Source organism: Lactuca serriola, chromosome 5 (assembly GCF_051521515.1).
Source record: "Lactuca serriola cultivar US96UC23 chromosome 5, Lser_US96UC23_V15, whole genome shotgun sequence".
NCBI lineage: Eukaryota > Viridiplantae > Streptophyta > Magnoliopsida > Asterales > Asteraceae > Lactuca > Lactuca serriola.
Window position 1 is genome coordinate 286,136,876 of NC_136412.1, and position 12,172 is coordinate 286,149,047.

A 12,172-nucleotide genomic window follows, 5' to 3' on the forward strand; every position below is an offset into this window, starting at 1 on the left:
ACCAAGAGTAAGGTGTTCACGGCCCAAGAAGTTCTTGGACCGTGAACTCCAAACAAAAGGGCCAAAGTGTGCTTTAAACTCTCCTTAAGCCTTAGACACTAGCCTAGATTCATTCCTAGTTAAATTAGGGACTTGAATACACCAAACACACCCTTTCCATGAGAGATTACGGCTGTAATCTCTAAGGGAAGTGGTTCCAGGGCCGTGAACTCCCCAAAGTAGTTGAAAGGTGCCCTAATCTCTCCCAAGGACTTTGCCATTAAGTAGAAATGCTTCTTAGGGTCTTGTAAAGCCTCAAAACATCAAATGACCAAGTAAGTATGAGCTTACGGCCGTAAACCCATGAGTTTACGACCATAAACTCATTTGTTGGTGACATTAGGGCCGCGAACTCCATTAGGGAGTTTTTCTTGAACCCTACACACACTAGCTTTTCCCTACAACACTTAGATGCAATCCTTGAGGCTTATAACACTTGTTAAAGGTGTTTAACATGTCCTAGGGTGTCTTGACTTTGTTTATTAGTTGTTTGTAGACTAATTTGATACATATATGTGACATTATATGTTAACTAGGATCATAGAGTGTCTTCAAGACTTCACTTGACACCTAGCAATCCTACATCTTCATTTCGTCCGTACCACTCACTACAGGTGAGTTCATACCCCTTAATCAATGTTTTAAATGTTTTAAATGTTTTTATAGGGGGATACAAGTAGAATCATGCTAGTTATTATATCAATCACATGTGATTAATAAGCAGCATTCAAATGATTTACTACTCATTAGCTGTTTTACCAAACAGTTTTCTTCACATGATTTTCATAAACGTTTTATATGTTTAAAACTCCTTATTAAACTGTTCATTTTACCCTGTATGTTTCATTTCAAACTCATTTACAATTGTGTTTCAAACAAATGTTTCTTTATGCTTAAACTGTTTTATCAAACAAATACTTCTAACCTGTTTTATAGGTTGACATCAAGTTGACCTTCTCTTAGATAATAATCATGTTCAAAGGTGTTACAAAACTTATTTTATGCTTTTATATTGTCAATTGCATGCCTATATATGTATAGTTATATAAGAAATGTTTAAAGGACTTAGGAAGGCTATCCGCTCTATTTCCTTTTCACCGTTGGGATGTGGTCTGGTGGGTATCAGGTATCCGTCCGAAGGTCATTTAAATATCAGTTATGTATCATGTGTACATATATAGTCATAAAGGTTCTTCCAGTCACTACAAGAAAAAGACCCTTTTACGACGCGCAAACCACGACACTCGTTGATTTATGTTACGCAAAAGTGAGTGACATTAAAAAAGTGTCGTCTCTTCAAAAAATTTAAGGATTTAGGTCACGCATTATTGCGTGCCCTTAAATTAGTATCTCATGTAAAAAAAATGAAAACACGTAGGGCACTTTATCTAAAATGTGCGTCCTTTGTGAATGTCGCATTATGACTTTTACTAAAACGCGCGTTCCTTAAAGGGGGAAATGAAATCCCCTCAAAATTCTAAAATTTTTTAATACCCCGCTTCAAGATCCCCTTTGTTCTCTTCTTCCCTTCTCTCTGTAAACCCTAATCACGATACCATCTCTGCTGTACACCTCAACAACTCATATATCACAAAACCATTGGGATAATTTTTAGGGCTTTTTTAAACACTCATTCGACTCTTTTTTCTCCCCCCTCCCCCGTCTCTCTATTTTATGCTATGATATCTCGCTTCCATTTATGCCGCCGTCTCCGTCTCCGTCAAAACGAGGATATGAGACAGTGCTTGATCTACGATCGTCCAGTCGTCGATGCCCGGTGAATTGGAGTTGAATACATCGTAACAGAAAAAAATTTCTTAACCTTGCCGGATTCAAAAAAGTCGATGTGGCACATCCACGAGTATGAAGTGAAGAGCGGCGTCCTTTTCCTTCCCAACGTCCCTGGTCCGGTTGAGCGACAAGATCGGGAAAAGCGGCAAAAACTTACGGGAAGACGATTCACTTTTTTGGCAGGTGGATAAAGGCGATTAGCTTCCCCTAGGTCTCCCACAGGTGATGATGGCTCTAACTCGTGATGGCCAACTTTACCCTAATCTCGCTAAAGTTACAATTCACATTTCCTGATTTCTGCTATTTTTGATCACCTGCAACTTATGTAGAAACTCTATCGATCGATTATTATTACAGATGTGGAGTCTCGCTATGGTGATTCATTCCAAAACTTCTCTAGCATGATACTTATTTGATTTGGGTACATAGTCTGCTACTCTGGTATACTTATAAACTTCCCTCCATCCCATGGCCCACCTCTCCAATATGCCTTTGAACCACGCTATATGAAAGCTTGTGGTGGTTGATCTTTAGAAAGTCCAACAACAAAATCTCCAGGGTTTGGATCGTTTTCACTCTTCCATGATGTCATTAGATCTTTTCCAGATGTTCCAAGCCTCATGCCTGATAATAGAGTGTTACGAGGATAGTCAAAACTCGCCCACAAAGTCATCTTGTGGATGTACTCAGAAAACGGTCAAAGTTTAAGTGACGTAATTAAAGGTCTACGACAACGGTTTTTCTCTATTTCTTCATCTCTCTCTCTCTCTCTTTCTCTCTCTCTATTTGTGTGTCTCTCTCTCATACACACACATACACACACTTATGACTAAAAAAGATGGTGTTGTTGGTTGATTGTGAATTCTAGTTCATTCCATACGTTTAACTTCTTCCATTTCAAAGACACATAGTAGTTATAATTTGGTTTTGTAGGTATTCCAAGGAATTTTGTGATGCAATTGTGGCAAAATGCCTTACAGGGAGGCCAAAAACGGTGGAGAAGGCACAAATGGTGTTTATGCTTTGGGTGGAATTGCAGCAGCTCTTTGTGGTCCATCTTGTAGAGTAATTCAAGTTCCGCCTGTTGTTGACTGCTTGCAGCCTGTTGTCAACATAGTTCCATTACAGGTATTTAAAAAAACTGTACTCTTTATTTATTTCATTTTTTTGTATATGTATGGGGATATGGGCTGCATTTCTGAGGGGCATTTTTGGCATAAAAGCAAATAAATGGATATACTTTAGGGAGGATCATTAGTGAAACATGTTCTCTTCACAAGACAGGGTGTTACTGGATATGTTTTTTCAATTTTTTTTTCAAATTTAATTTTTACACGAATTGTTTTGGTTAACTCATGGTGTTGATATTTAGGCATACATAAGTCAAATTGTGGTGATGGCTATGATGGCTCTAGCCATTGGATATATATAGATAGACGGAAGGGCGAGTTGAAGCTATGTTTGTAAATTGTGAAGAGATAGACAGAAGGATAAGTTAACTCATGGTGTTTATTTATTTATTTTTTTGAAATATATATAGATAGATAGAAGGGTAAGTTGGTCATTTACTCACACTCAATACGTTTGGTTTATTAATATTTAGAATTGTTTTTTTGAAAAGCAAACAACAGTCAGTTATTCAACAACTGAAGGTTGGTTTCTAAGATTCATGATTATTGAGGATAGAGTTATAGACTCGTAAAAGTGATAACAGATGGTAAATTCAGTGTCGTCTATTCGGTGTTCATCTACAGGGAAAAGTAACTCCTTTGAATGTGTTACCATTTTCTAATTGATTGGGTTCATCTATAGGTCCTGTAGTAGCTGAAGCTATGTTTGTAAATCGTGAAGAGATTCCAGACTATCCAATATACAGGGACCTGGTGAGTTGCTTTAATAAGTTATACATATTTTCAATTTGGAGGGGTTTAGAAATTAGCATTACCTCAAGGTCTCTGATATGTCAATTTAGGTTCCTGCTGCAATACAGCTCCTGAGCTATAAGGAAATTCCCCTTGCTCCAGATGCTGCTTGTGTAGGATTGAAAGTTAGAGTTGTTGGTAATGATAGTGGAGAGAAGGTATACACAAATCATCTTTGTGGAGATTAGGATTATTGATAATATTTGATATGCTTCCTTGTCTGTTTCATATTCGATGTTATTTACTGTTAGTCTGAATTTAATTCAGGTCTCTATTTTGTCTGGTACCATTGCTCATCTTGATAGGGATGCTCCACATTACAAAAAGTATGCACTTCACCATATTTCACTTTGTGAGGTCAGGAATTCTAGATGGTGTTAGTAGAGCAAAAGAGATGTATGGAGAGCTCAAGATTATGGTGACAGAGCATTCAATGGGTGGGGCCATGGCTGCTTTTTGTGGGCTTGATCTTGCGGTAGTAATAATAATATTTTTTTGTTGGTGATATATAATATGTTTTATCTTTTGAAGGTAAATTGAAGAATATATTAAAAAAAATGCAGTTGATTTATGGAGGGAATAATGTGGAGGTGATGACATTTGGGCAACCACGAATTGGGAATGCTGCATTTGCATCTTATTATAGTGAAGTTGTACCAAATACATTTAGAGTGACACATGAACATGATTTGGTACCACATCTGCCCCTTATTATCAGCACTTACCACATAAGACCTATCATCACTTTCCAACAGAGGTAACGTTTATTCTTGACTTGTTCCCTTCCCTAGTGTTATAACTAAATAATTAAATGCATATTCTGATTCTTGCTGGTGTGGCTGTATAATCTTGGATTTGGATTTCTTAATTATGAAGTTGAGAAGATATGTGATCGATCTGGTGAAGACCCTGATTGTAACAGGTAATATAACTCCTCATTCTGTCTTTTTTTTGGTGGATATGTTTTGATTAAGAAAGGAATATTTCAGATCAGTACCTGGAAACACTATATCAGACCATTTGTCATACTTTGGTGTTGAAATGGCGTGTGATACATCAAGAAAATGCAGGATAGTGATGTCCCCTAGTCTATCTTCTTATGGGAAAGTAGATGACAAAGGGAATTTTGCCTTGTCCAGATCTCCTTCCAAATTTATCTTGAAAACCAAAACAAAACCACTAAGGATTGCATTGCATATTATTAACAAGGCAACTGTTGTGCTGTGTTATGTGTGGCTTTATGTTGGGACATTGTAAATATCTATCTATGTATAGTTCTTGATAATCTTTGATGTTATTGGAATTTAAAGAATATACAACTGAAGTAGATGTAGATTGTTCAAAATGTCCCTCTTATTTGTGGCGACAGGAGATGCAGTACAAAGGAAGAAGCTTGTTTCTGCAACCAAAGAAAGTCTAAAATATGTATATGTTGTAGTACAAAGGAAGGGCTTGTTGCTGGTATTCGTGGCATAGAGTGGGATGCTGTTGAGTTACCTTTCCAGTTCATGGAAAATTGGTGCTACCGTAGGTAGGTATATATATCTCCAGTTTCAAGATGTTGTTCAACTACTGCAGGAACGAGGTGAGGGTGGCTGATGAGAATTTGTGACAGGAATTGTCCGATTGGGGATTCCAGCTCAAGTGGGGCAATTGGCGCATCAGATCCAGCAGAATCAGAAGATAATGAGGCCTTTATTACAATTCTCTTCTTTTGAATCTGAAAAGATGCACTTTTCAGTCCTAATCTGGGATGTGAAAATGAAAGGAACCCCTGCTTAGCCAACAAAACAAAGTAAAATTCAGTCACAACACTTACCCAAATATAGCATTCTACCTTTAATTTTTCTCATCAAGACATAATTCTTTAAATAATCTACCTAAGGATAATAGTAAAAATTGTTATGGATGGACTGTATAGGTGTACAAATGAATTTAAGAAAAAGTCATTTTCAAAGGGTTCTTTTGAAGAACAAAGTAACCATGGGTTTGGTTTTGGTTTTGCAAGTTTCAACCAGATTTTAAACAAACAAAAAGACTACATACATTTTCAAACTTAAAACAGGTTGTAACTCTTTATTTTTATTTTTTTGACAGTGATTTAATCTTTGTTATCCAAAAGACAACAGGAGGCTAGGTAGTTAATCAATCATCAAAGACTTTGTGTCACTTTTCTTGATGTTTTGAAATTTTATATTTACAAATTTCATGCCTTATTTCAGTTATATTATTATCATCTATTTTCTGCCCTTTCTGATCCGGCAAAACTCTAAAATGACCTTCGATGGAATGTCACAAGGCTATAAGGTTTTAAAGTTGTGATGTGTGTTAGATGCAGTCAGGTAAGAGCCTAAGCTTACTGGAGGGCATTTACGTCTTTTTGCTTTGTTTATTTGTTATTATTTTAATTTAAGTATGGACTTTAAGTACAAGAATACTTAAGAAACTTCTGTAAATGTATTCCTATAGATGTTGACTTTCCTGGGATTTTATACTAATCTCTAAATATAAACCTACATACATATTATATATATATATATATATATATATATATATATATATATATATGTTTTTCATTTTTTATTAAATTTTTAAATGAAAATTGTTATTTTTCAGGTTGATTGTGACAAATCTCTAATGGTAACATTGAAAAATGATGACAAACTAACTGATGGCACAAAATGTTCTTTCCAGGCATATAATTTCTATTTCTTTCTCATACAAAACCACTATATTTTTCTATACTTTTCAAATTATAATGTCTTGAATTAATGTACATTGCTATTTTATCTAGTGTGCACTTCTTTAGATACGCTTTGATGTTATCTTTTTTGTTGTTACAAGCTTTGGTGCCACTATTTTTGAAAATTCTTGTGTCTGCCCCTCAAGTTATACTTGGATGCTATCTTATTTAGCATATATAGATGTAACTGTTGTCCTTTTAATGTGTTAAGAACCAAGTTTTATTCAATTAAGTTATCTATAGCACCAACCAATATTGTTCCTCTGTTTTTTCTTGTTTCCGCTGTTCTAATTCCTCTTTTCTTCTCCCTAGTTCTTCTGTTTTTCCTTGGTGAACAAGGTACAGGTACAACTGCGAATATCAGTGATTACATATTCAACAAAAGTACTGCTATTACAATTGAGAAACTTTTTACAGATGTTGAAAAGAGTCATAAAATCTTGAAACTCCTTATAAACTCGTTATTGAAGAATAGTTGTTAATAATCGAGGGTAAACTTCATCGCCTCTAGTACATATAGTAGCAGGTAGGTGTGGGCTTCTTTCTCTTTAATTTTGTTGGTCTTTGTCAAATACCAATTTCATTCTAGTTAAACAACATATGTGTTAGTTTTTCAACATGTTTGTAGTTTATATGAATCTGTTCTAGGGTTAGGAAGACGTCTCTGATGAACCAATAAGCTCTTCGCAATGCTGGTGAGATGAAGCTTCCAATACAATTCCATTTGTTATTACTGTTGGAATATAATCTAGACTTAAGGGTATTTTGGTAATTATGTTAGAATTCTGGAAATTATATAACAATTTAATAAGTTAGCGATTAGATATAAGCAACTATTATAGAAGTTAAGGTTTTAGGAAGTCAATGATTGAACTGTGGTCATTGAAGAGTTGCAATGTTAGGAATAAAAGTCACAATGGTTTGACTTGTATTTGTATGTCTTATGTAACTTTGTAACTGATCTTCCTTGAAGTCTATAATAAAATTTTGGTTTTGTGTTTTACAATTTTTCTTCTCTCCCCTTCGTGTAATAATGTTCTTTCATGCTCTTTTGTGATTATGAGACATTAAATGCAAATTTAATTTGAAAATTAGTAAATCAATAAATAATATTTTTTTAAACATTTAAAATTATGATACGCAAAAATGTGTGTCATCTTCATTTATGACATGGCCTTTCTTGACAGGGGCTTTCTTGATATGCATTGCGAGTCATTAACACGAGCGTCGTAAGGTTACGACACGCGAATAAGTGTCGTCTTCCTTTATGACAGGGCCTTTCTTGATACGCATTGTTTGTCGTAAACGCGCGTCGTAAATACACGTCGTCTCTCTTTATGACAGGGCCTTCCTTGACGCGCATTTGCGCGTCGTCTGATCCTTTTACGACGCGCAATGAGCGTCGTAAAAGGCTGTTTTTCTAGTAGTGAGTCAGTTCAATACCCTTGGGTAGCAAGGGTATACTTCCATGTTCATACGTACCAGTTATATTACTAGTAAGCTACCATATGGGTAGTTTAGGAATATACTAATACGTCTACTAGAATGCGGAATCATACCACGATTCAGTTCATTCATGAGTCTATACATGCTAGATAGAGAAAAAAACATAATACATAGTGATGAGAAACAAACATAATACATAGTGATGACAAACAAACATAATACAGAGTGATGAGAAATAAACATAATACATAGTGATGAGAAACAAACATACAGGCTAGACATAGGAAGAACACACAATACAACTAGCACATACATTACATATACATTACATTCAGTTATGTGAGCCATTAAACGGGTCATGGCACTACCTGCCATGACCGTTTTTGTGTCTAGAATCTCCTTAATTGGGGAGCGTATGAGTTTGCGTATAGATCTATACTGGATTGACTATCCTACACCTTGTTGCTCGCTACAGTGGGACTTGCAAGTCTACAGGTGCCAAATGTCATTTCTTACGGCGTCTTACATCGTCGTTTTACTATTGAGTCGGTAGCAGGATACAAGTCGATCACATGTTACTTTAACTTTCATTTGGTTTAAGGTAGTTAGTACAACAGTAGTAACTTATTATAAAACTACAGTACATTATTATTTCCCCATTACATTCACTTCGTGAACATTCACACGATGCACGGTAATGTAAATACTATATTTTGGTTAATGATAGTTAGATTTGGGAAAATACACACTCTTACAATAGACACAGTTAGATACTAGATGCCTTGGTAGAAGGCTACTTTCAGTAGGAAGCATAGGGTTTTCTAGGTTATTCAAAACTTTTACATACTCATACTTACAATTACAGTCTTACAAATACTTACAGTTCATATACATACAAATACTTACATTTCATATACGTACAAATACTTACATACAAATTAAGACACTAAAATACTTATGATCTCACTAGCTTTAAAGCTGATACTCTCTTTCAAAATAACTTGTATCCTCAGGTCAACAGTAGACAGGTATCGATGCAAGGTTTAGAGAAGATGGAGCTCGTTCAAGACTCATCTTTCATTTTGTTTTATACTTTAGTGTCTATTACAATTTGACAGAACACACTTGTATTAAAATTATATTATTAATGCAATGGATGATGTTGTTGCTTGTTTACTACTTTTCATTGTTGTGATACTGTACATGACGTCCTCCGCCCCAGAACGTTTCCACCGTTCTCGGTTCTGGGGTGTGACATATTCTTATACATATCTATATAATTAAAATTATAATAATAGTATAAGGGTGTATTTTAAACATTTAAAATACTTGGTGGTTTAATCTATTAATTAAACTATACTCTTAATTTAATTAAACTTAAACCATGTCTTTATGGAATTATTAACTCTTTTAATTAAACACTTTAATTAATTTAATGAAGTCCATAAAGTTTGAAACTTTTTTAACTTAAAAAAAAAGATTTAATTTGGAATTAAAGTGTAAGACTTTACAAATTCCAAAACTTGAGGGCAAGATTTGAAACTATTCCAAGTCTCTTCAATTTGTAAGTTATGAGTTTTAATGGTTCATAAAAATGAAGACTCTTCATTTTAAGAAACCTCTTTAGTTCTTTAATCACAATTTAAAGAAGTGACTTTTGGTTATCCATAACTTGAGGACAAGTTATGGACACCATCATTGCCATTAAGATCATGAATTAATCAACCATGCAAGTTACAAACAATTCCTATGATCTTCTAAAACTCATAAGAACAAATATTCATATCAACAATTTCAAGAATCATAAATAAACCATATAAAACTAAATTTTGATAATAACCATTTATTTGGATGAGAATAAACATTACCATAACATCAAAATCAAGTTTTAAGAACAAAAACACTTTGTGGTAATGATTCTAATCCAAAACAGGCCAAAAACAATTTTTTTTCACTGAACAGTCACCACCTCGTGGTAAAATTTACCACCTCGTGTTAAACTGACAGATTCCAAAAAAAAAACGATTTATCTTGCAAATTGCATCAAGTATACAGAAAACAATCCTAGGCTCTGATACCACTAATGGGTTTTGAGCATTCTAACACTTCCTAAGTGTACATGCAACCCTAATAACCTTGAATCTATGTTTTCTCTATATACATGCAAATTTCTTTTTCAAGGTTATTTGCTAACTAGCATGACATGGGGAATATATAAAACATAAAACTAGTAGAAATACATACCTTGTTGTTGGTTGGATTCCTTCAAGACTTTGTAAGCCTAGCACCCCAAATGGTGTGCCTCAAATGCTTCACACAACACTACAAACTTGGAATAACTTGAGAGAATGTCACTTAGCCTCAAAAATCGGTTATGCCCTTCTTATGAATACGCTAGTCCGATTTTGCATGCTATAGGGTTTCTTTTATAGTGTCTCATAATTAGGAGTTACAAATGCAAACCCTAATTGTCATGACTCTTCATTTCTCATGACCCATGGGTTTGTAACTCCTATGGACTATCCATGGAGCTCCATATGGTTATAAACAAACCCATAAATCATGGATCATTAATCCACCATAAAAGAATTGATAATTGTCATAATCAACCCTATATATTTAATTAGTCTCACTTTGATCACCAAATTAATACTAGATTAATACTTGATCAATACTAATTAAATAATACTATTATTAATATATTAGGACTTATAATATATTAATAATCACAAGTGTACTTTCTATCATTTTGTCTATCCAAGTATTGCAATGCCATGCAACCCAAATGGTCCATGTCGGGTCGGGTCAAGTACATACCAAATAAAGTTATGGACTTAGACACTATATCCAACAATTACCCCTACCGGTGGGCTTATCTTTTGTAATTATTAAGTGGCTTGATGCCTTTTGTCAGCCACTTTTATTTGTCTTTACATCCAATTGTCTATGAAAGAATATTTTCTGTAATTTATCTTGGTTTTACCTCCATTTGACTAACTTAATTACATCAACATCCATACATAATAGCAATAAACTTTACCATTACATAAACATAAAGTACATCAACATCCATTACATAAACAAGAATTACACAACAAGTCTATTACATCAACATCCCCTAAAACCTCCAGAAGCATATCTTCAACCCCAAAACATAACCTTAACAATGTCCAGCATAATCAGTACACAAACCATAACCTTCAACTGTTTCACTTCTTCTCTAATAGATGCCAAATCCTCTAAAATTTGTATAAGATAATCTGCAACATCTGAAAGAGTATCTTCTGCAATGGGCTTCATATTCTCAGGTTCTTCATCAATCTATTGCCAAACTTTACACTTTTTCCCTGGTTTCTGTAGTAATAAAATCAACAACATAGAAGGTAAGAAGAATTAAGAAAATTGATGTGATTTGAAAAATAAAATCAATTTAGGTATTTACCAATGAGTTAGGGCACACTCAGAATTTCTTTCCAAGATTATATTTGGTCTTGGAGATACGAATTCTTGTAGGGAGTTTACAATCACAGAGGACTTCCTGATCTACTCTGTGATTGCTTGAACCTGTGGAGATTCTTGAGCCACTCGACATCTTCTTTCTTCTTCTACGACAAAACCATGATTTAATTGTTATGCAGTTGTTTTTAGTGCCCCGTGTGCTTCCACATCAGCAAAACCTATAGAATCTGGTCGAAAGGACCTAATGTGTACATATTAATAAAGTATAAGGGTTTAATTTACAAAAAAAGGACTAAATGTATACATTTCAAAAAGTAACTTACCCTCTCAAGTCATTTTCCCGGAATATTACTTCATATTGAGTTAATATGAAAAAATTGGGTTATGTAATAACTTAAAATCAACAAATTAAACGAAAAGCCATCACAAAATGAATATATCTGATGAAAACACTTACGAACAATAAAAAGATTTTTTGATTTAACCAAAATTGACCCTAAAGAAAAGAACAAACACCATATATAAGACGATGTGGTATGTGTCTCAATTTGCTTGTTATAGGCTGACATGGACCGCCATAACCGCGTTGTAACGGAGAACATCCCCCCCCCCCCTCGCTTCTCTTTTCTCGCTTCTTTTCATTAAGGCAATTTTCGTGCCCGTTACAACATATTGAAACAGCGAAAAACATATACGTTGGGGGTAATGACCGTTGCAAACAGTCAAAATTGTAAAAAAAAATGACTCTTTTAACTTTATATAAATACTTATT

At 34.4% G+C, this 12,172-nt stretch overlaps 1 protein-coding gene across 1 annotated transcript; it reads left to right on the forward strand.

Annotated features, from left to right (window-relative positions):
- Window positions 1-1,566: 1,566 nt before the first annotated feature.
- Window positions 1,567-4,994, forward strand: LOC145051689 (uncharacterized). The gene is made up of 8 exons (XM_078999539.1): window positions 1,567-2,052; window positions 2,188-2,958; window positions 3,643-3,713; window positions 3,803-3,910; window positions 4,020-4,227; window positions 4,316-4,509; window positions 4,629-4,674; window positions 4,742-4,994. The coding sequence occupies exons 4-7, from the start codon at window positions 3,894-3,896 to the stop codon at window positions 4,630-4,632; spliced, it is 423 nt and encodes a 140-aa protein (XP_078855665.1). The 5' UTR covers window positions 1,567-2,052; window positions 2,188-2,958; window positions 3,643-3,713; window positions 3,803-3,893; the 3' UTR covers window positions 4,633-4,674; window positions 4,742-4,994.
- The last annotated feature ends 7,178 nt before the right edge of the window (window positions 4,995-12,172 follow it).